Genomic DNA, 25,613 nt, shown 5'->3' with positions numbered 1-25,613 from the left:
TATCTTACTAAGGTACTGATTTCGCTGGAGGGATCTCTTAAAACTAGTTCATCAAATAGTCAGAAGTAAAGAAAGAGAAAATCATTTGTCCAGCTATCTGCAAGAAAAGGGGTGTTGTCCCTTTAAGGGCTCTCTTCAACAGGGGGGTGAAGGAGAAAGGTTACAGGGATGGACAGAAAGGGCAAGACGACTTTGGAAGCAAGTTTTTTGTACTATAGTAATTAAATTTAAATGTCTATTTTAGATAAGGTGGTCTTTTGAAGGATTTATTTAAAAAAAACTATGTCTGAAGAGCCAAGCATTTAAGGCTAAAGATGAATACTCAGATTGTGAATCTAAAAATCTGTGCAATGATTTTTTTAGAAATGTGATTTTATAATCTGCAGCAACACACTAATGCAATATTTTTAAAGCAAATTTTAAACTAAGGTGCTGTAGACTAACTAATGTTCTGAGTATATGTTACAACTGTAATTTGTCAGTAAATTCAGAAACTGGCATTATAGATCCACAACAAAACACAGACATTCATGCATATACTGATATACTCCAAATTTAAAATAGCTTGATCACCTGAAATCATTAGAGGCAGTCTCTTACCCACACTGTTTTTCATGCACAGTAAGTTTATTTCTTTAAAAAGCATATATCTTTATTAGGTTTGTTACTTCCCACTTAATGAAAATTGGAAATGTGCATTATTCAACGACATATCTGATACATTCCTGGCAGAGCTAATTAAATCAGCCAACAGATGACACTGTCATATTTACTGTTCACACGTATATTTAATGTTTCATTAATTTGTTGGATACAGCATTCATCTAATATATAGTACTCAGCACTGAAGTTATTGGTACATAGATGAGGAAATCAACTAAGTTAATATTTTTAATTGTTTTTTTGTGTGTGTTAAATATACAAAATAGCCATGTAACAGTGTAATCAGGATTTTGTTCATATAAGATTCTTCTGTCCATGCATGGCTCTCAAAGAAGAGTATGCATCAGAGAGGCTTGTCAAATAAACCTGAAAAACTAATTTTATTGTTTATTTTAAGCTGGAAGTTGCTTTTACACCGATGCTTTGTCAATGTTACTCTTACTAAAAGCTGAAAATCCATGTTTTACCATTTTTTTGATCGTTATTTCTTTATGGAACCAAAGTCAATGACTGTATTAATTTGAAACCAGCATTATTTTTTTTCTTTTCTAAACACTTCTATTTTGTTTTCCAAATTTGATAAAACTTTGGTATTAATAAAAAAGTGAAGTTAATCTTTAAATTGGTCTGTTATTAAGTCAACATGTATTATTTTAGAAATTGTAATAAATTATTATGCAACAGCTTTGCAAAATTCTAGTCATTCCTTTGCCTACAGTGAACAATGCTTCTGGAAGAGTCAAATAAGATTTATGCTACAGCGGCCAAGTAGATTTAGTGAGTGTGTTGGTAAATTTTCATGATAGTTTTGCAAGGCTGAATAGCAACATAATAGGCACTAAACACAATACCCAAATGCCACATAAATTCTCCTTCCTCTTGAGCCAAACTGAAAATTCTAGACACATTGGTCTTTTTGATTATCAGCCTGGTCTTTTCTCCTCGTATCCCAATATAATTCATGAACAGATTCCAATTAGGATCACCAATTTTCTATACAACAAATGATTTAAATATGTAATCATCTTGTGATAGATCATTAATCTGCTTGACTTCCCAAAGCATCTTTCCAGCATTTCAAGAGGATATACTTTGCTGCCAATACATTCAATTTATTTGGCACTTCCATTTGGAAAGTGCTAATAGCCACAGGGTAGTGGATATGGGAAACCTTCCATTGACAAGTACAAATGATCTTCTGATAATGTTTTCACAATTACTTTATATTGAAGTAAAACATGTGCTGAAATTTGCCAACACATACCAAGCATCAGACAGATTGTTGCCCCACAAATCTAATTACTGGTAGTTACTTTTTTTTTTTTTTAAGTAGGGGGGAGAAGGGTATTAAGTAGTACTATTGAGAGTACATTTTATGAAATCTTAACCTCCATCAATGTTAGAACAGACATCCCTACGAGACAAATAACTTGTTACCCACTTACCTCTTCATACATCCAATGAACATAAACACTTAGGCTTGCTTTATAGGAGTTTAGACAAATAGTACAAGTTAAATACCTGAGTCTTAGACACTGACGTATTAATAAACTTTTCATATTATTGTATCAGAGACTATCTAGCCATGAGTATAATAAGATTTTTAATAACCTCAAAATCTTTGGATGGCTAGAGATGGATTTGGGTGGTAAATTTGGATTTCAGTCATCCAGTTTTAATTTTGCAAGTCCAGCCTGCAAACCACCCTGCTTTTAGTTTTGGATTCACAATCTACTTTTACAGAAAGCAGTGACAGATTCCAATTCTTCTTAGGCAGGTGCTACAAAGGTTATTAGACTTCCAAGAAACACCAAACATAGGAATTCAATTAATGGAAAAAATGTCAAATCAGAAATGAATTAAATGCAGCCAGAGAAAAAAAAATAAGGAAAAATCAGAACAAAAAATCATGGATGCTGAGTTCAGAACCAAGATTCATTTTCTTTCACAATTTTTTCACAATTTTTAAAAACAATCAACCATAGTTGAAAAATACTCTATAAACAAAACAAATAATTTACTCCTACTCACAGAGGAAGAAAAATATATATATAATTAAAACAACAGTGTAAAGTACCTAGAAGTCTAGTCCGCTTTTGCCAGTACCAATACAGTAATGGCCATCAGCTGTGAGCAGGAAAAGAAAGTTTCAGAAAGTTTTCTGGTTTCAGATAATCTTCCTTCTTGAATTTGATGTTTAGTATACAGAAAGAATGACAGCTGATTAAGAATTTCAGCTTTTTAATATGTTGGCATTTAAGTTCAATAACCATGACCTGTACTGTTTCTTAAAATATTTAAAAAGACAATCAAGAATGAAAAAAATTAGAAGTGTGTCCTTTAAACCTAAGTCCTGAAACTATGGTCCATAGAGTGCTTACTGATAATACTTGGAGAGTTGGTGCATACTGTCCTTATCTCCAGTGGAACTGCATGAATAGACAGCTAAAAATACTCTGCATACTTTCATAATATCAGTTGTCTATAAGCCCAATTGCTTTCATCACTGCAGAAACATAAAGAGAATGCAAATGTGAGAGGCGGTGTCTGGGAAGGATGAATGGGAAGGAAACCGGTCCTCAAGGTACTCTATGAATTAAACTGTGGTCCATATTAGGGCTGGTGGAAAGTTTTCCATCAAAATTAGGTTTTCACTTAAATAAAAGTGTTCACAAAATGTCTGCTTCCCACAGAAAATTTACTTTTTCAATTAAAAAAAAAAAAAAAACCAAAACCTGAAAACTGAAATGCTCTAAATGCAGCCACATTGCCTCATGGGATTTGTAGTTCAGTTATCTTATGTACTCATTCTCCTCTGTGGGCTAGGTTTCCCTCCAGACTACATCTTCCATGATACACAATGGTCAGGGATTCCTGTGATACATCTCCTCCCCTTACTAAAAGGGGGCCATGGTGCACCATGGCAGATTGTAATCCTATCAGGGAGCCTGGCCTATAGAAGAGAATGGGATATGAGGCACCCAAACTACAACTCCCATGAAGTACTGGAGTAGCAGTTCAGAACTGAAATATTTTGGATTTTGGCCAAAATAAAAATAAAAATTTACCATGGAAAATTTAGACAAAAAGTGATTTTTTTTCATTTTTCTGTGGAAGAAAACTCCATTTTTCAACCATCTTTCATCCACACTGTGTAAATGTTCACAAATTCCTGCCTTAAGCTTTAGAAAGCATAATGTTAAAATAAAATTTGTCTTAACTTTTTAATTTGCTCACTTCTACAAGGTGAGAAATATAATTAATACATTTCCCCTAATTAAATATCTCACATAAATTAATCTTAAGGACTTTGAACTAGCAAAATGGCGAGAAATACTTTTAAACTAGTCATGAGTTTTGTAACAATGATTCTTACAACATACTATTAAATATATTCTATGAAGTAATTTTGAAAGGGATTCTTTCAGATACTGCTGGCAAACTATCAAAAATTTACCATTTTGAAAATGATACAAAAAGGAGACAGAAAAACTCCATTAGTTTACACAAAAAGGGCCTACTGATATGGATCAACTATGTTAAAATCATACTTGGTAATAAACAGAAAATGTGGAACCGGAAATTAATGAACCAAAATTGGTGTGTCAGATTTTAGGCCTACTTTGACAAAATAGTGGACAAAATAATGAGGATGGGCTTTTCCAACCACCCTTCCCTGTGAGGTTCCTTAAAAAAAAACCAAAAAAAAACCCACCACACACACTTTTTGTGAGGGGTGGGGAATAGGGAAGAACAGACGAAGACAACTAGAGCGTCACCGTCATGGCTGCCATCCCCATCACCTCCTGGGACCCCGAACCTTCTTCATTCTAATCCTGAGGGGATATCCTGACCAGACTGGTCCAGAAAAGGATCCAGATGACATCAGCACCTGTATCAATTCCAGCTAAATCCCAGACATCACCTGAGATTAAACAAGATCGGACTTTAACAGCAGCAGCAACAGCTCCAGCTCATTTCAACTAACCTCTTCTCTTCTAAGCAAAAAAACCCCAACAACAGCTACTACCATCTTTGATACCATCTAAGAGACTGTCAAACCGGGGCGGGGGGGAGAGGGGGTGGGAAGAGGTCCCGCTATAGGGAGAGAGAACAAGAAATGTTGTTACAAAAGCTTTACTTAATACTTTACATTTCAAATGCTTTTACAGTTTTTCCTTCTTCTCTATATCTTTAATAAAAGGTTAAAAATATTTTTAATGGTGCATTTGCCATGGTACTAAGTGGCTGATGTCCCTGTATACCAAACCCTGGACCTTGTTTAACACTACTTAATGCTGGACAGTGACTGGGTTATGTTAACACCTTAGACCCATTTCATAGAATCATAGAAGATTAGAATTGGAAGAGCCCTCAGGAGGTCATCTAATCCAACCCCCCGCTCAAAGCAGGACCAACACCAACTAAATCATCCCAGCCAGGGCTTTATCAAGCCGGGCCTTAAAAACCTCTAAGGATGGAGATTCCACACACACACCCCTCCCCCCCAGGTAACCCATTCCAGTGCTTCACTACCCTCCTAGTGAAATAGTTTTCAGGAAGGAATTTTCCTCCAGAGCAGATTGGCAGAGGCCCTGGGGGGTTTTCGCCTTCCTCTGCAAAGTGGGGCATGGGTCACTTGCTGGAAGATTCTTTGCACCTTGAAGTCTTTAAACCACAAGTTGAGGACTTCAATAGCTCAGACATAGCTCAGGGGTTTGTTACAGGAGTGGGTGAGTGAGATTCTGTGGCCTGCATTGTGCAGGAGGTCAGACTAGAAGATCATAATGGTCCCTTCTGACCTTAAAGTCTATGAGTCTATAATATCCAACCTAGACCTCCCCCACTGCAACTTTCCAATTTCCACAAATTTCCAATATCACACCATGCACCCAATGGAAAATATAAGATAGAAGATATAGAAAGGTATTTTTATGAACATCTGGTCATTATTTGTGAAATACATTCTGGTATCATCCACTTGCAACACTAAACAGTTGTTTTGCTTAGAACCTCTCTACCATATCTTTTCTTTTTTTAAAAATATATTTTAAAACTAGTTGAGAATATTTTAAAATAAAGTACATCTCTAATAAACCCCTATACATTCTGACAAACACTAAGCCACATCTCTACCCAGCAAATAAATACTGAAATAACGTAAGTATCAACAAAAAAGCAAAACTATTATATTTTCAATGTATAATTTAATTTTACACAATCCTTTAAAATGTTATATTTAACTGAAAATATTTTAGTTTAACGTTTGTACCCGTTCAATAGACTCAAGAAATCTATTCTTAGCAGATATAGTCATACACATTAATAGAAAGTCAGTAGAAAAACTTTATCTACCTCATTTCACAAATCAAACTGTCTATACTATGGAACCACATACCTTCCAATTCCAATAAATATGAACCACTGTGTTATAGCATTTGTAATTAATAATAAAAACCATCGTCTCCACCTCTTATTAAAAAAAAGTTGAATAATAATCTTTCAGAGAAACAGCATCACCGTACTAGTAATTCTAGGCAAAATTAGAGGGGTAGGAATGTTCAGTGTTCAATCAATGACATAACTTGATTTGCTGAATACTCCCTTAATATTTTGTCTTTTTTTTTTTTGTCTTGCTAAAAATAATAGTTAATGCAGGAACATATCTGTACACAATCTGCATGCATAAATTACAGTATTCCATTCTACCTTTCACCCCCACTCCTCCATTCATGAGAAAGAGTCAACTGTTTTTTTCTTTTAAGTCACAGTAATTCAGTAAGATAGCACCCCAAAAGTGTTATGAAATCCATCAAAATGCTTAAACTGAAGGCAGGTAGAGTGTTCAGAGTTATACTGAAATGGCTAACATGCATAGAATACATTTTTATTTCTAATGAAGATCAATTTGAGTAACAAAGCAAATGTAGAAGTTTCTGCTTCAGTAAATATATAAATAGACTTGGACAGATTAGATTTTTATTGGTAAATGACAGGAAATGTTGATTTCCCCATACAGACACAAACCTATGAAAATATATTTCCATCGATGAAAATCAATATGTATAGACAGGCAACGTAAGTAAAATGCTGCTTGAGAATGTAGAGACTGATTAAGAATATTTACTTTGTATATTTTTACATGTGATGTTGACAATTTGTGATGTAATGGTTATAGAGTTTTAACTTTTGAATCTCAACATCTACTGCCATTAAATAATTATTGCCTGACTCCCCATAATTTCCTGCAACTATGAAAATTTAAACCGATATGAATAAAAATGCTTAAAACCCACAATTTTACACAACTGTGAAAATTTAGATCAATCAAAAGTTTTAAAAAATATCTTAACAATAAACACTGATATTATCTGGTGAAATTATTTAAAAAAAAATAAAAATTGAATTCTGCCAAGCCTATAAATATTTTCAGCCTACTGCAGTAAGCATGTCTTGAATTAACTCGCCTACCTTTAAAAGCTGAGGTTTTATAGTTATGCTGTATAGCAGCAATCACATCCTTCCAAAAGTTGTATTTTGTCTGTCTGTCATGCTGTAAGAGTAATAAATAAATAAACACACACGTCAGGTATCAGTTTTTACATGAGCAAATAAAGTGAACGTCATTAATAAACAACAATTATTTGAAAGCAAAGTGTTATGGCCTGGGACTCACGAGATCAGGGTTCAGCAGGTGCCATCTTAGACAAGTCACTCAGGTCCAGATTTTTAAAGGTATTTAGGCATTGCTCAGCTCAGCATTGCCACCCTTTTCTGACGTAGGTCTGGTCTACACTACAGACCTATATCGGTATAAAAATCCACACCCCTCAGCAACGTAGTTACACACTGACCTAGCCCCCCACTCTCCCCCCCGTAGACAGCGCTATGTCAGTGGGAGAGCTTCTCTAGTTAACACAGCTACCACCTCTCGGGGAGGTGGATTAACTAAGCCAACAGGAAAGCTCTCTCCCATCAGCTTACAGCATCTTCATTAAAGTGCTACATCCGTGCAGCTGCACCAATACAGCATTTTAAGAGTAGACTTGCCTTTATGAGCCTGAGTCTTATTTTCAAATGTGACTTAGGCACTTAGGAGTCAGTGAACGTCAATGAAACTTAGGGCATGGCTAAACTTACAGATGTAGAGTGCCGGGAGTTAAACCAGCCCTTGGAAACAGCAGCAGGGAAAGTGCTACTGTGTGTTCACAGTGTGCTCCTTGTGACTGTGGAGCATGTCCACATTAGCAGCTCTTACAATGCCACAGAGAGCAGTGCATTGTGGTAGTTATCCCAGTGTGCAAGTGGCTGCAGCATGCTTTGGAAAGGGTTTGCAATGCCTAATGGGGCAGGCACAGCATCACATGATGCAGGTTTCCCAATCCCATTGTTCCATGGGCATCCTACTAACTTGCCAGCTGCTTTTCAAATGAGGGGGTGGGGAGTGTGACAGGGAGTATGTTGTGTGTATGTGGGGGGGAGAGACAGTGTGTTTTGGGGGGCAGAGTGTGTCAGCATGCTATCTTGTAAGTTCAGACAGAGGCAGGGGGAAGGGGGAAACCCGACATCAGCCCCCACCCCCCCACCTCTCTCTCTCTCTCTCTCACACACACACACACACACACAAAAGCTTGTCTCTGCAGCAGGAGCATTCCACAGTAACGGTTTGCTTTGTGTCCTGGAGGAGATAAGCATGAGAGCTGTCAGAAACAGAGCTTTGAAAGGGGATATCCGCTTGCCTGCAGCCAAGTTCAAAACAATGACCAGAGTGACCACTTGACTTCAGGGGATTGTGGGACGTTGCCGTAGGCCAATCACAGCGCAGTAATGCAACACATCGTCCACACTGACACCCCGGCGCTCCAGCCCGGGTGCAGCAAGCTCTATGGTTCTCGTGGAGGTGGATTACCAGGAGTGCTCCAGCTGCAGGGTGGACACCTCAGGAATTATGGCGCCCGGGGCTGATTTAATGGGCTCTAACTTGCAAGTGTAGATAAGGCCCAAGAGTCCCTTTTCCAGATCTGAAAAAAATCTCTGTGTAGCTTGAAAGTTTGTCTCACACACCAACAGAAGTGGGTCCAGTAAAAGATATTACCTCACCCACATTGTCTCTCTAGTGAAATTAATGGTCATTATTTGCCCAACTGCGCCCTTCCCCCGGCGGGGGCTCCGCTCTCCCCTCGGCGGCCGGGGGAAGGGCGCCGGGGGGGAGGGCGGCCGGAGCCCTGGGAGGAGGGCGGCGAGCCCCGGCCGGGGCTCCGCTCTCCCCCCGGCAGCCAGAGCGCCGGGAGGAGGGCGGCGAGCCCCGGCCGGGGCTCCGCTCTCCCCCCGGCGGCCAGAGCGCAGGGGGCAGGGCGGCGAGAGGGCGGCGGGCCCGGGCGGGGCTCGCCGGTCTCCCCCCGGCGGCCGGGGGGAGGGCGCCGGGGGGGAGGGCAGCCAGAGCGCCGGGGGGAGGGCGGCGAGCCCGGCCGTGGCCCCGCTCTCCCCGGCGGCCGGAGCGCCGCGCCGCCCCCCTCCAGGTGCCGCCCCAAGCACAAGCTTGCTGGGCTGATGCCTGGAGTCGGCCCTGTATACCAGCAGCTGAGCAGTGCTGCTGTAGAGAGTTCATTATCCTACACTGGTTTTATATTCCAGGGACTGGAAAGTTTCAGCGCTGTGGTTTTTTAACTTGAATTTTATTGACTTTTTCAGCAAGTTGACCCAAAAATGATATAGAATATGAAAACATGATCCAGTAGCCAAGTAACATAATTTCAAATTCTGAACAACCACCACCAACTCAATTATACATAGCAGGTTCCCTGGAATACAGTGAACACATACAGTGAGATGAAGAATGATCCAGTAGTTAGGGCACTAGCCTTGGACTTGCAAGATCTGGGTTCAATTACCTGTTCAGCCACAGCTCGCCTGTGTGACCTAGGGGAAGTAATTTATTCCCTGCTTCAGTACTTCCCTATTTAACAGGGATGTTGTGAGGGTAAATACATCAAAGATTGTGAGGCGCTCTGATTCTATGATAGTCTGATAATGGGTACTCTTCCTTTAAACAGGGATAAAGCTCAGAAGAGATTAAGTATCGCAGTGTCATTAACCAGCATAGAGACTTAACTATAGCAATAGAGGGATACCACCATACTTTACTGTTGAAAAGATCTGTTTTTTATTAAAAAACATCTACAAGTTTCAACCTCCATGCGCTCTTCAATGCAAATGAAATCTGAGAGCATTACCTTCAGGAAGAATTTAAGATATACTGTCTTATACTCCTGTCTGAGTAAAAAGCTCTAGATATTCATGTGACTGCAGTAGAGATATTGTCATCTAGAATTTAATGAGTGGTTATGTTTAGCACCTGAAAACTTTAAAATGATTCCACCTCTAGAGGTGTATTCCTAGGTATACACATATCTGTAGCATGTAGAGTTAATGTGTATTGAAAGTTTTCAATTTGAAGATTTAATCTTCTGAACCCACTTAACTATCTGCCTTCATTAACAAGTCACTTGTAAGAGTTACACTATATCATATTTCAATTTCCAATTAGTTTTTAAGAATACCATTCTGAGTGTAAGAAAAACTAAGGCAGACAAGCACTTAACTATTCTTATGCTAGCTCTTTGTGCCCTCTGGTGGAGACAGAGTATATTTTGACCACTCCATTTGTCCTGATTGTTTTAGTACAGGGGTCTCACCAATCCCGCCAAGCCCCCCGCCCCTCTGCCTACCCGCGGGATTGCCCCCTGTGGCGCTGCGAGACCCGTGCCACTCTCTGAAGCAGCTGGCAGCCAGGGCCGGCTCCAGGGTTTTGGCCGCCCCAAGCAGCCAAACAAAAAAAAAAAAAAGCTGCGATCGCGATCGGCGGTGGCAATTCGGCGGGAGGTCCTTCGCTCCGGGCAGGAGTGAGGGACCGTCCACCGAATTGTCGTTGAACAGCTGGACGTGCCGCCCCTCTCCGAAGTGGCCGCCCCAAGCACCTGCTTAGTAAGCTGGTGCCTGGAGCCGGCCCTGCTGGCAGCATGCCCCTTCGGGCCGGGGGGGAAGGGGAAGGAGGCAGAGGGCTCCTGCATTGCCTCCTTCCAGGCACCGTCCCCCCACAGCTCCCATTGGCCGGGAACAGGGAACCGTGGCCAATGGGAGCTTCGTGGGAGGTACCTAGAGGAGCGGCAAGAGCAGTGCACGCACGGAACCCTGAGCCCCGCCCCCTCCCCCAGGGGCTGCAGGGACACGGTTCCAGCTGCTTCCTGGAACGGAGCGGCGTGGGGCCGTGGCCCAGGGCAGGCAGGCAGGGAGCCTGCCCTGACCCCGGTACGCGCCGCTGCCACCCCGGAGCCGCTCTAGGTAAGCGGCGCCGGGCTGGAGCTCGCACCCTGAACCCTTCCTGCACCCCAACCCTCTGCCCTGAGCCCCCTGCCACATCCCACACCCCAACCCCCTGCCCTGAGCCCCCTGCCACATCCCGCACCCCTCCTGCACCCCAACTCCCTGCCCTGAGCCCCCTGCCACATCCCACACCCCTCCTGCACTCCCTGCCCTGAGCCACCTGCTGCACCCTGACCCCCTGCCGCACCCCTCACCCTCTTGCACCCCACCCACCAACTCCCTGCTCTGAGCCCCCTGCCACATCCCACACCCCAACCCCCTGCCTTGAGCCTCCTGCCACATCCCGCACCCCAACGCCCTTCCCTGAGCCCCCTGCCGCACCCTGCACACCTCCTGCTCCTCAACTCCCTGCCCTGAGCCCCCGCTGCACCCTGCAGCCTTTCTGCTCCCCCTGGGGGCAGCGTTGGGGTGGGGACTTCGGGGAAGGGGTTGGAATGGGGCAGGGAAGGGGTGGGAAGAGGTGGGGCAGGGGCGGGGCCTAATGGAAGGGGTGGAGTGGGGGCGGGGCCAGAGGCAGCGAGGGGGGATGTCAGTGATGCGGCCCTCGGTTCAATGCACTAGTCCTCATGTGGCCCTCGTGGTCATTTGAGTTTGAGACCCGTTTTAGTAGAAGACCTACATACACTGTAGAATTGGAATGCAAAGGTCCAACCCAATTTATATTTCACTTCTTAGCATAAGTGTCAAGACAATTCATTATTCAACATGGTACTTTGTGTGTTTAGGGAGGGGAGGGAAGAGAGATGAGCAGAGACAGAAAAAGAATAAAACAAGTAGCAATATTTTTCTTTTCTCTTAATTGAGCTTGAAATTATGTAGCTCTTACCTTGTCTAAACAATCCACAATCCTTGCACAAAGAAGGGCTCCTGGCAGGTCAAAATAATTATCATAGCAATAATATTTAGCTGCAAAAGAAAGAAAAGTTGTTTTAAACTATTGTGTATATTTTAACTGGGGGAAAAGTCTGTGTTTAAATGGTTAATTTTAAAGTTCCCATTGTGTTTTTACTGGGATTAGATATTGGCCATTGGCCATTACTATCATGTTACTTTTTTCGTGAGACTCTCTTTCTTTTTCTGGACATCATTCTATTGGAGATAGAAAATTGCTACTCTTTAGCAAATTACTGACATTTTAAAAATAAATATTAAGCCTCTGGATGAGATCCTCACCAGTTCAGGCAAAAAGGGCCAGAGTCATGTAACGGAGCTCTAAAAATATTGATGAGTCCTGCTGGGGGAAGATTCCCACAGTGCAGAACTGAGGAAGACAGTCACAAGGCTGCCTTTTGTGAACATCCTCACAAGTCCTGGTGTAGGGGCATGTTAGGGGCAAGACTGCAGGCTACAGTGCTTTGGAGAGTCCAGGCAGCACTGTGATCCATAGGACAGCCTGCTGTAACTCAGACAAGCATCTTGGACTAAGTATACTGGGGGCCAATCCAGCCCTCAGAGCAGCCCAGAATATGCAAGGTGTAAAAGTGGCTTGAAGACATCAAAACCCCATTTTGGGGGCTGAGTTCGTGCTGTGCCTTGTAGAGGAGCAGGGCTCTACTCCTGCAGGCATATAAGATATAACTACCTAACGTAGGTAGTTATCTGTATACTTAAATGGAAGTACCCAAGAGTAAAGCTATGGATAAGATAATGACCTTCATCCTGCAAACTCTTATATTTTATTGACTTAAGCATTTTAAATCCTTATATATTTTGTGTGAAAACAGTGCTCCCAAAGGAGGCCAAGTTTATTTTATTTTTTAGTTAATAAAAAATGTATCAGAGCATCAAACCTCTGTGTACATTATAGATGACTATAAAGACCAAAGTCCCTTATTTATCCACAAAATAGGTAAAGGGTATGAATGTAAGTTTCCCTCCTGAAATGGAAAAAAAGCACCCCATGGAGAAGAGAGTATTTCAGTCTTCCAGGCCCATTCAGTCCTTTACATTTATACTTAGAGGCTGTCAATGACAGAGAGTCCAGAGTAGTGAGTCAGCAATGAGCAAAATTTGTAATGATCTGCAAACTGTTTGCCCTAAACAATGTAAGATGGTGGCGTGACATTGCACTCCATATGTTTTATGGAAATATGCTTATGAGTGTGAATATGATGTAACTGGAATATGCTTTATGCAAAAGGTCTCTTGTAAGGTATCATAACAAAGGTTATAACCTACTGAATATATTCCTCCTATTCGTATGCATGTATCATTCTTGTATCTGAAGCTAGAAATATGAAGTATAACTCTGAGGTCCTATTGTAATTATGCAAAGTGTGGGCCATTAATGGTGGTTTAGACTCTTGATGGCTCCCATTGACTAGGACAATTGGTTGTATATGGTTTATTTACCTCAAGCCTTCCTGTGTAGGTGTGGGCCAACCCTGGAAGAATGGTGACTAGGGGTCTTACAGTGACATGTGACCATGTCACATGATACTGGAATCCACCTTAAATCTGATACTTTTCCATTTAGAAGGAGGGGTGCAGACGCAGAGAGACAAAAGATTCTTGCCTTGTGCCAAAGCTATAAAAGGGAGTTGAGCAGGACAAAGTGGTCTGCCAGTCATGAGAAAACCCCTGCTTACCACCTGAGATGTCTGCTGAAATTAACAAGGACTGTACCAGGGGAAAGGATTGGGCCCAGACTAGGAAGGAGTCTAGTCTGTGAAAGAAGCTTATTGGAACATCTCTGAGGGTGAGATATTACCTGTAATCAGTTTCTTAAAGTATTAGGCTCAGACATGCACGCTTTTGCTTTATTTTGCTTGGTGACTTACTTTGTTCTGTCTGTTAGTACTTGAAACCACTTAAATCCTACTTTTTATACTTAATAAAATCACTTTTGTTTATTAATAAACCCAGAGTAAGTGATTACTGGAGGAGCAAACAGCTGTGCATATCTCTGTATCAGTGTTATAGAGGGCAGACAGTTTATGAATTTACTCTGTATAAAGCTTATACAGGGTAAAATGGATTTATTTGGGGTTTGGATCCCATTGGGAACTGGGTGTCTGGGTGCTGGAGATAGGTAACCTTCTGAGCTGTTTTCAGTTAAGTTTGCAGCTTTGGGGGCATGGACCAGACCCTGGGTCTGTGTTGCAGCAGGCTAGTGTGTCTGGCTCAACAAGACAGGGTTCTGGAGTCCCAAGCTGACAGGGAAAACAGGCTCAGAGGTAATTTCAGCACATCAGGTGACAGTCCCAAGGGGGTCTCTGTGACCAAACCCGTCACAGGTGGTCTCAGTGTATTTCTCCAAGGAATACCGACCCACCCCAAAGAAAAGCTTTACAACCAAAACTAGACCACCAACTTGTTTCACATGAGGCAAACAGCAGTCAGTCTTAACAACTTCTGTTCATTGCTGACGTGGACTCAGTATGAACCTGAGAATTAAAGGTGGAAAACTACATATCTCTTTAGCAATCCCCAAGACACCCAGTCCCCTACATTTTTCTAATATAACAATATTTTAAGTGTTTAAAGGAAAAACTGCATAACAGCAGCAAGTATTGCAGTAGCCAAAACAGTTTCCAAGTTCATGAAGTCTCAGGTAAAGAAATTATTTATATTTACCTGAGCGGGAAACCATTCCACTGAATGTTTTAAAGTGTTTCCATTCCCTCCTGCCATAAATTTCCAAGATCTCTTCAGGAGTCATACTCTTCGTACCATGGCTTGCCCTAATTGATGCATTGCGTGACGAAGGTTAAAAATATTTAAAATCATTCACATTTCCTACAGTGCACATAGGTGTGTAATAAATAATCAAATACTGAGCTAGGCCATGTGATTGATCCCTCTCCCATTTCCTCTCCACTGAGTAATTTGTACTTGGGGAAAAGGGAGAGGTCTCTCTCAAATGCCAGGCTTGATTCTCTCACAACCCAGAAGATACAGAATTTCTCTGATAAATCAATAGTGCCTTGCTGAAAATAAGATCACCAAATCTACCCTTTCATCTAAGGACATTTTCTTTAATGATACAAATGATTTTCCTCTGGTCTGACTAAAAGGAATAAGATCTGGGAAAAAGTATATTTTTCTGCCATTAACATCAATATCTTTTGCAGCAAGTAATATGCCCCTCCAAACTGAGATCATAACCACTAGTCTTTTCCTTGTAAGGATTCTTAACTGCACTGAGCACTCCCGTAGGCCCTTGGTCAAAAGGACCATCTTTTATATTAATTTCAAACATATATGGATATCTTCTATAATAGATCCAGTCACATTATTTTCAGGAGTGCCAAGAATCCATGTTTTGTGCCCAATTAACATATCTGGGGGAAAATATGTAATTTCTTCCTTCTGCAGTATGTCAGCATTTTTTTCTGGACAGTACTGTGTGATTAACCATTTTGGACTCTAATCCAGTGATGAGCTAAGCGCAGGAAGGTCCCTATATCCATGTAGAATTCATTACAGAAGTACTGCTTCTTTTACAGTCAGCTTCTGATCCTCATCCGTTGTATGTAAAAGGTTTGTCCTGATTAGTTAGCTTATGAAAAACCTCAATTTTTCCCCAAGAGAAGCTAAGGTGCATTCAGAAAAAATCACTTCTCTTTGTTGTGATCTCAAACACTCCAATGTCTTTCCTAGCATCTCTTCCCATAGTGCCAGAAGACTCATGCTCCCATATAACTAGGGCCCTAACAAATTCATGGTCCATTTTGGTCAATTTCATGGTCATGGGATTTTAAAAATCATAAATTCCATGATTTCATATATTTAAATCTGAAATCTCAAGGTGTTGTAACTGTAGCAGTCCTGATCCAAAAGGGGAAGGGAGGGGGATCACAAGTTTATTGTAGGAGGGTCGTGGTATTGCCACCCTTAACTTCTGCGCTGCCCTCAGAACTGGACGGCCAGAGAGCAGCAACTGCTAGCCAGGTGTCCAGCTCTGAAGACAGCACCACCTTCAGAAGCAGCACAGAAGTAAGAATGGCATGGTATGGTATTGCCACCCTTAATTCTGCACTGTTGCTGGTGGTGCTGCCTTCAGAGCTGGGCGCCCGGCCACCAGCCGCCGCTCTCCAGCCACCCAGCTCTGAAGGTAGTGCAGAAGTAAGGGTAGCAGTTCCACGAACCCCTACAATAACGTGCAAACTCCTCCTTTCCCCCCCTGCAATTTTGGGTTGGGACTACTAGTTTGAGAAATGCTGGTCTTCCCTGTGAAATCTGTATGGTATAGGGTAAAAGTACACAAAAGACCAGATTTCATGGGGGAGACCAGTATTCATGGTCCGTGATGCATTTTTCACAGCCGTGAATTTGCTAGGCCCTACATATGACAGTCTTTCACAAATTTTCTTTGTCTTGACTTCTACATATTGTGCTAAAATCACTGCTTAAATTCTTCCCTTCACTTGTTTAGCGTACAACACACACCTCAGGCCCTGAACTATTTAGGCACAGTGGAGCAAGGAATATATCAATCATAAATGGTATGGAGAAAGAGAATAGGGAAGTGTTATTTATCCTTTCACATAACACAAGAACTAGGGGGTCACCCAATGAAATTCATAGGTAGCAGGTTTAAAACAAACAAAAGGAAATACTTCACACAACATACAATCAACCTGTGGAATTCATTGCCGGGGATGTTGTAAAGGCCAAAAATATAACTGGGTTCAAAAAGAATTAGATACGTTCATGAAGGATAGTTCCATCAATGGTATTAGCCAAGATGATCGGGGACACAACTCCATGCTTTGGATGTCCCTAAACCTTCAACTGCCTGAAGCTGGGACTAGAGGACACTGGATGGATCACTCAAAATTGATCATTCTATTGATTCCTTCTGAAGCATCTGGCCACTGTCAGAAGACAGGATGCTGGGCTATATGGACCATTGGTCTGACCCAGTATGGCCATTTTTATGTTCATGTAGTATCTGTGTTAACTTTCAATTATCTGAATTTTGTTACTCTGTGTATGTGACTCTGGGGAGGGGAGGGGATGGGGAGGGGGAGAAGAGAGCTTAACATTATATAAGACACCTTGTTTGTGGATATTCACCCCACTTCTCAAATTTGCAATTAAAGTTATTTTTTGGTATTCTCAGTGTTTACATAAATTATATGTAGAGGAGGCAGAAATTTTGCAAATTTCTGAATTTTGAATTTGGAAAACAGTAGAGTTTTGCAACATTTTATGTTTTACCACCTCAAATTACAAACTTTCCTATGACTTTTATAGCTAATAATGACAAATGGCTTTGTCCACCAGCTATCTAATCCTACTGTTTTTTAGACCCCAGCCCTGCAAAGACATAAGTATGCACTTAACTTTGCACACTGTGATTAGACTTATTGAAGTCAATGACAATATTTCGAGTGCATAAAGGTAAGTACAGGATCAGGGCCTATGAATACAGTAGCTTGACACATCGGGTGAACAAAGCAAAATTAGTTTCAATAACTGTACCCACTCTAAGGGTCCTGTCTGGAAAAACAAGTAGTACATCAATTTCCACTGACAGCATCAACTAACATAGCAGGAAAATCATGAAGGAGTGCAGTAGCAAAAGCATTAAGCGGTTAAGAAAGAGAGAGATGTTCCAAACTAGCAAATAAAAGCAACTTTTATTGTGCCATTATTTATAAAATGGATGGGTCACCAAAAAGTTACACATGTACATTTAAAACAGATTGCGCACAAAGTTACATATGTTGCACTTAGCTTCTAATGTAAAAAATAAATACATATGGTGATTAGTGTTCTAAATATTTAATAGTTGTCCCAATTATCAGATGCTGGCATTTAAAAAAAGTATGCAATCTTTTTTTATCTCTCTAGCCATAAAAATTAATCAGTATTACCTCAAAATTGTTCCATCTCCAGCAAGCTTTAAAAAGTTTCCATCTTCCAGATCCAATGCCAATCCTTTACAGCTACAATTCATTTTATTTAAAAGAAAAAACAAGAAAAGTAGTAATTAGATAAGAAATTATACCTGAGAAATAATGAAGCATATATCAGACTGTCTAAACGATATGCAGTTATAACAAGTATGCAACTTTGCCACACAAAGAGAGGCCTTGATCCTCCAAACACTTCCATGTGTGAGTAACTTTATATATGCAAGTAAACATATGAGGTGAAATCCTAGCCACACTGAAGTCAGTAGCAAAACTCCCACTGACTTCACTGGGGCCAGGATTACTCTGAGTTCAATGAGATTACTCACATGAACAAACTTATTATAAGTGTTTGGAGGATGGGGGCCTAAATTTCTACAGCCAAGGTATGTGCATTTTAGCCAGTTTTTAATATTAAGGAAAAACAACATCTAACTGGTTAATATTAGGTAGTAACTTGAGCTCACTACTAGCTAGACTGGACAGATGAAGTCCTACCAACCCAAACATTAACTGTTGTTTTACTGGAGTTCAACATAAAGGTGAAATGTAATTTGAAATAAGAAACTGAGCAATGATTTACATTGTTTGGAGAAGCAAGGAATGAAAAACGCCACTGATGATTCCAGTGAGAAGGGACAGATAACTGCAGTCACACAGAATGAACTCTGGAATTTTTAGAGCTTAGCAGATAGAAACCAAACCAAACATAATCACATTTTCAACTTTATTATCAGATACCCAGAGTGATGATGGAATGGTCCAGGTGAGGACAGAAATGAGTTCAGAGCCTTGAATATGTAATGTATGTTAGAACTATGCACAGGTAACATACACACACACACACACACACACACACGACCCAGGCCTGATGGCTATGCATGAGGTTGACCCCTGGGTCTACAAAAAGCCCCATTGACCTCAGTGGGACTCCACAGAGGTTCGGGGGTTAGCCAGCATAGATCGGATCACAGAACGGAGGTCTAGGCATCTGGTTCTACCAGATATCTTTATGCCTCAGATGACTTGTAAGAGATGAGAAGTACCAGTCTGGTATAAATACAATTTCAACATATATCCTTCAAGCAGTGTATTGCGGTCCCAACAAACCCAGCCCTCTCTTATCCACGATATTGGTATATTAATATTGTGATGTTTCAGTATATGAAAGTAACTTGGGACTTGTTTTTATCATCTAAAAAGTTGCCAAACTGTCAAATTGGGTCCTTTCTTCAACTTCTGGGATGAAAAACTTAATCCAAATATAGATGTCTCACTCCAAATGCTAACACTGTAGATGAATAAACCAACCAAACAGTATTTTAGCTGAAATAGGATCACATTTTTAAAAATCACATTGAAAACACTATCAAGGCTTTAGGCCACAAACGAAAACTACTATATTAGCTATTGTTTTGATTCAACATGTGCATCCGTATTACACTGCATCTATCTTTGGAACTGGAATGGGTTTTAAATGGCAAATCTAGTGCCCAGAGACCAAGGTTTTTATAGAAGTCAATATCTTGCCTGTTCACTAATGAAAAATATTAGAGTGGCAGGAATTTATGACATGCACATGTGATGACATTGGCAAAACAATTCATGCACAGAGTTCCAGGACCCCAATTTGCTTGCTGCAAGCCTCTGAGAAAGTCACTTAACCTCTATGCAATTCAGTTTCCCCCCACTATAAAATGAGGATAATGATATTTACCAAACTTTGTAAAATACTTTGGGATCTGTGAATGCAAATCTATATGTAAGGGCTAGGTATTTGTTAGAGCTGGTTGAAGAATCTCAACATTTTCAAGGGGAGAGAATTCTAATTAAAAAAAATAAAATTTTGACAATTTTTTTTGAAAGCCTGAAATTAAGCAAATCTCAACCAGCTCTACTATTTATTATTTTGGAAGCCTGTTGTTTCAATATAATTTGACTTTTTAAAACCACGATTTAGGAATATAAGATAGATTCTTTTGGTGGGACTCACAATCATGTCTCTTCAATATGACAAGTTATTTTCTCAGCCCCATAAAAACTGTGGCATCAAGGAAGTAAGACATTTCTAATAATACTTACCAAAAGTCCCAGCTTTCTGGAGTTACAGTCAGCAATTCTTTATCATAACCCTTCTCGGTTACCAGGTAGCGGGCAAAACTATCATATATAAGCTACAAATGAGAAAAATAGTGAGAGGAAAAAAAACATTATATGAGTAAGAGAAACAGTCCTTACCCACAATCTCAATAAGTAAAATGGGCAGTTAATAAAAGAAGAGCACAACTTATCCCTGCATGTATAAATTGAATGTTAATTTTAATTAAATTCTAAATAATTATGATTATGAGTCACAGCAACAGTTAAAATACTGTTTGTTATTATTTCTGCAGTACGGTGAAATTTCAAGATTTAAGTAAATAAGCTTTATATCACGCTCTATTAAGTACAACAGATTCAATTCTAACAATAGATCTTCTACAGCAAGTATTTACAGTTTTAGTCTGGCAAAAGTATATTAAAGCCAAAACATTGTAGAGTTGAATCTCTGTAGAGAACACAGTTAGTGAAAGCTGTATGCTACATCTGTGTTAAATGTATAGCAGTACATGAAAAAAAACCTGTCAACTAGTCATTCCCTAGAGTAGGGGTGGGCAAACTACGGCCCGGGGGTTGCATCCGGCCCTCCAGACGTTTTAATCTGGCTCTTGAGCTCCCGCCAGGGAGCGGGTCCAGGGCTTGCCCCGCTCTGGTACTCCAGCCGGGGAGCAGGGTCAGGGGCTTGCCCCACTCCGCGCGGCTCCCGGAAGCAGCAGCATGTGACCCCTCTGGCTCCCACGTGTAGGGGCAGCCAGGGGGCTCCGCACGCTGCCCCCGCCCCAAGTGCTGCCCCTGCAGCTCTCATTGGCCGGGAACTCCTCATTTTTGGCTCCACTCCAGAGCCCGGAACCCCCAGCCGGCGCCCTCACCCAACCTCTAATTTTGTGAGCATTCATGGTCCACCATACAATTTCCATACCCAGATGTGGCCCTCGGGCCAAAAAGTTTGCCCACCCCTGCCCTTGAGCCAGAAAAGGTTTAGTTCAGACTAATCTTGTTGAGAGTGGAAGTAGGACTGTTGAAATGTTGCCATCTAAACTGTTTTTCGAAGGACAATTGGGTTTTCAACTAAATTAAATTTTTCACAAAAAATGACTTCTCTCCATGGAAAACTTTGTTATTTCATTGAAAATTTAAGGTCCAAAATCAAAAAATGTCTCCTCATCATGGGAGCATAATGAAGTGTACCTCTCATAGCTGGCTTACCAGTAAAAAGCAGGAGTCATCACAAATATAATTACTGAAAATCATCCTGCAACATTTTGTGGATGAAATAGGAACCAACGTAGACATTATAGATGGAAGGAAGAGGGAAGAGAGAAAAGAAAGAGGACAGGGCGTATGCCAACCTTGAAAAACAGAGTATAAACTTGCAACCAGCTGGTATTTAGTGAAGAAACAAAAGTTGGTAAAATAACATGGGGAAAGCATCCAGAATACTTGGGTGGGCATATATTAGAAGCCAAGAGGTGGCCATCCTACACTAAGGGAATTTTTATACTGCAAACTTAAGTTGAACTATGTTAGGTCGACTTATAGCCACCGCAGTAATTATTGCAGTGGCTCATGTCCACACTATCCTTCTGTCAGTGGTGCGCATTCTCACAAGGAGCACTTCCACTGATTTAAGAGAGACATTGTGGGGTCTGAGAGCCTGAGCTTTCAGCTCCGTGGACTGCTCCCTGCCAGGAGCCCGGCTGCCCCCCTGGTTCTCAGCTCCCTGCCGGAGCATGGCAGACAACTGAGTGAGAAGCCCAGGTGTAGGGAGTCTGGGCAGCAGCCTGGCTGGGAGTGGGGAGCCAGGACCACGGTGGCAGCCTGGCTCTGAGCTAGAAGCCTGGCTGGGAGCAGGGAGCTGACAGCATGGGCGGCAGCCAAGCTCTAGCTGAAGCCCCCACCAGCCCTGAGATGACAGTCTGATCTGTGAGCAGCTTTCTTGTCAATTTCCTGGCTATCCCATGGAGCCAGGAAATTGACAAGAATGACAGCCAATAGCGGATGTAAGTAACCTGCAGTGTCTATGTGGACACTGCATCGTCCTAACTACATCCACACAAGCCCTACGCCTCTCGTGGAGGTGGAATTGTTATGTCGGTGTAGTACGGCACTTACACTAATGGGAGCAAGGCAGTAGTGTGAACACTGACATAATTAGGTTGACATAAGCTGCCTTACGTTGACCTAACTCTGTAGTGTAGACCAGGCCTAAGTTTTACAATGAGTTTTCCCAGCACATATAATTCACCCTCAAAAAATGTTTGTGAATTGAGGCAATGTGAAACAGAGATGAAAATAAATAATTCCTCCCACCTACCCCTCCCAGTAAGCAAGAACAATGGATTCTGAAGCTAAAATCAGAAAGACACAGCATGCTTATATGCTAAACATTTTATTTTAAGACCCTAAGAATTCACCAGTATATAAGTAGATAAGTCATCGAAAAATATTAAAGGCCTGAATTTCAAAGATGCTAAGCTCTTAAACTCTCACTTCCTTCAATGGGAGCTGCTGCTGTATACAACACCTATAAAAATCAGGCCCTAAGAGTGTTATAGCTATAAGGGCTAAAAACATCCAACATTTGTCTGAGGGCCTGTTTACACTTGAAATGCTGCACCTGTAGCACTTTAATGCAGACACTACTTACACTGATGGGAGGGGTTCTCCTGTTGCTGTAGTTAATCCACCTCCAGGAGAGGCGGTAAGAATTCTTCTGTCACTCTAGCACTGTCTACACCAGGGGTTAGGTTGAAATAACTATGTCACTTGGGGTGTGGATTTTTCACACCCCTGAGCAATATCCCCAGATCAACTTAACTTTTGAGTGTAGATCAGGTTTCCATTTGCTTTGCTTGGGCAAAAATGTCCATTGAATTAGAACAGGACAGGGCCCAAAATTGGTAGTTTTGTTTTAAGCTTCCAAGATAGTATAAATAATAGCATACATATGTATAGCAAATGTAATCTAAACAAGATCCCAAAGTACATCCCATCTATGGATGGGTCACTACTATGCTTTCAAAACCTATCAGGGATAAAATGCCCCCTGCTTCCTTCAAATACTGGTAAATCGTGGTCTAATTTTGCCTAACTGGTCACAATTTAAAATGCGGGGCTATTTAACTGCGGATGTCTGCAGCCTCCTGAACCCCCTGCACAAAAGTAGCTCTGGATTGCAGCCATCTCTGGGCTGAGGGCGGCAGCTCAACGTTCTGCACAAGAATGAATGGGCGGGGCCTCGCTTCTCTCCGGCATCGTTCACAGGCGGGAGGAGGAGTCGGGGACCTAGGAGCAATCCGCGCCTCTTTCGTGAACGCGCGACTGGGCTGCCTGGGGAAGCCAAACCCACCCGCTCCCGCTTGCACGAGGAGCAGGCGGCCGCGGCAGCACACCGAGGGACTTGGTCAAAACCAGCTAAGGAAGTCAGAGCCCCGCCACGAACCCGGAGCGCTCCTGAGAGCCGGGCCACGGCTCTGCCTGGCGCTGCACTGCCCCGGTTGGCCTGGAAGAATCCCCAGGGGTTCCCCAGGCGCGGGGCTTGCCCCGGGCAGCCCAGCGAAGTCCTGCTGGCGGGGAAGCCGCTCGGCTGCAGCAGGACCCGCTCCGCAGCCCAGCTCCGGCGGCTGAGCCTGGCGCCCACCACTCACCCGGGCGGTCTCGGGGCGGTTGTAGAGACACAGCGTGTGGTCCAGGTCGAAGCCGAGCGCGTCACACTCGGCCAGAGAGAAGGGCCGGGTCATTGCTGCACAGGCGGCGGCTCCGGGGGCAGGCGAGGGGAAAGGAAAGCGGCGCTGCTGCGGCTGCTTCCTGCGGCAGCTGCTCTCACTCGCTGCTGCCACCAGGCCGCCCCAGGGCCGGCTGCGCCTTTCCCCGCCCTCTCGTCTGCTCTGTGGCGCTCACCTGCTCCTGGCCATGCAGGTGTAGCCCTATCCGCCTGGCCATCTGCCGCTCAGACGCACCTTGAGAGGCGATGGCTGATGGGGGCTGTAGAAAGAACCTGCCCCCACCCCCACTGCCTAAGGCTCTGGGAGGGAGTTTGGTGGGGGAGGGGGTCTGGGCAGGGGATTGGGGTGCAGGTTCAGGCTTTGGGATGGAGTTTGGGTGCAGAAGGGGTGAGAGGTCAGGCTTTGGGAGGGAGTTTGGGTGCTGGGTGCAGGCTTTGGGCTGGGGCAGGGGGTAGAGGAGGGGGTGACAGGTGCAAGCTCTGGGAAGGAGTGTGTGGGGGGTGCAGGAGGAAATTTGGGGGTCTGCGGGTGTGTGTCGGGAGGGGGTGTGGGTGCAGGCTCTGGAAGTGGATGGGGGGTTCGGTGCTTACCTGAGGCACCCCTTCCAGCAGTGGCTCCTAGGTGGGGCAGGATGGGTGGTCTCCATGAGCTGCTGTCCCTAGACACCTCCCCTGCAGCTTCCCATTGGCGGCAGGGGCATTCGGGGTGGGAGCAGCGTGCAGCGGCACAGGTCATCGTCGTTGTCCGTCCCCCCCAGGCTGCAAGGACGTGCTGGCAGCCATGAGGACCGAGCGAGCAGGAAGCCGCTGCACTGCCGGGTGGTGGCGGGAGCTCCTGGGTTGTTTTAAATCACCCGGGGGCAGCAGGCGGGGCCAGGGTATGGGGGGGGCAGGCGGGAAACTTTGCTGGTGCCTGGGCACCACGGGCCCATAGAACTCGCCACCCATGAAGGGGTGTAAGGGCCCGGGCCCTAATGAGACACTAGAGACCACTTGCCATAAAGTGAGGAACGCTGTTGGGCTGGCCCTTCCTCCCCCTGCACTGTCCGGGAGAGTTTACTCCCTCCTCTCCTCCATCGCTCGTGATGGTCTCAGTGTCCCCAGGAATTCAGAAACATTCCTCACCCCAAACTGTACAGTTCCAGAACAATATTGAATATGACTGTTGTTGCTAATGCCTGTTATTTTATTGTGAGTCTTGCAATATTCTGTGGGGGTTTTTTTTCTTAAAGCCCCAGCTGCTGGAGTCACGGGATTAGATGACACTCTTAGCTTTCATTTTTTTTAAAAAGAAAGCTTCTAGCTCTGACCGTTGCAAATGCTTGAAAAGTGTCATCTAAATGCAACCTCAAACACTCAGAAACCAGAAGGAAAATAAAATGAGCTCAAGCTTTATTAATTTTTTTAAACCTTGTGATTAAACTCAGGATTAAACTATTTCCTCGGGACAAATCATGCAATTTGAATTAAGCTACATGAATGAAGATTTAGCTGTTCAATACATATATACTCATTCACTGCTAAGTTATTTCGCCAAAACTGCAAATGCACTTTCCCCTAGGAACACAAGATAAAAACACAGAGGTGGAGGATGGTGAAATATTCATGCCAGTGAGACTTGATCAGCAGGACATTGAATGTATATAGTAGGGGTGGCCAAACTGCATCTCACGAGCCACATGCAGCTATTTTATAGTTAAAATGTGGCTCACAGAGCCCCCCACTCCCTTCCCCACCTATCAGACTTGAGGGGGGGGGGAGCTCAGGGCTTCATCCCCAATCCTGCTGAAGAGCCACCCCAGACAGAAGCCCCAAGCCCCAGCAGGTGCCTCCGGCTGAGCTGAAGCCCTGAGCCCTGCCAGGCGTGCCTGGCTCTTGAA

At 43.0% G+C, this 25,613-nt stretch overlaps 1 protein-coding gene across 1 annotated transcript in view; it reads right to left on the bottom strand.

Annotated features, from left to right (window-relative positions):
* NT5DC1 (5'-nucleotidase domain containing 1) overlaps window positions 1-23,749 on the bottom strand; it is a 252,604-nt gene extending 228,855 nt beyond the window's left edge. The window contains exons 1-6 of the mRNA XM_065402104.1: window positions 23,657-23,749; window positions 19,992-20,083; window positions 17,871-17,942; window positions 14,623-14,729; window positions 11,873-11,952; window positions 7,135-7,216 (exon numbers count right to left, since the gene is read on the bottom strand). Of these exons, the coding sequence (XP_065258176.1) occupies window positions 7,135-7,216; window positions 11,873-11,952; window positions 14,623-14,729; window positions 17,871-17,942; window positions 19,992-20,083; window positions 23,657-23,749 (526 nt within the window). The remainder of the gene's footprint in view (window positions 1-7,134; window positions 7,217-11,872; window positions 11,953-14,622; window positions 14,730-17,870; window positions 17,943-19,991; window positions 20,084-23,656) is intronic.
* Between the last annotated feature and the right edge of the window lie 1,864 nt (window positions 23,750-25,613).

The sequence above is a fragment of the Emys orbicularis genome, chromosome 3 (genome assembly GCF_028017835.1).
Source record: "Emys orbicularis isolate rEmyOrb1 chromosome 3, rEmyOrb1.hap1, whole genome shotgun sequence".
Taxonomy (NCBI): domain Eukaryota; kingdom Metazoa; phylum Chordata; order Testudines; family Emydidae; genus Emys; species Emys orbicularis.
The sequence above is the reverse complement of the archived record's forward strand: the minus strand, read 5'-3'. Positions and strand labels throughout refer to the sequence as shown.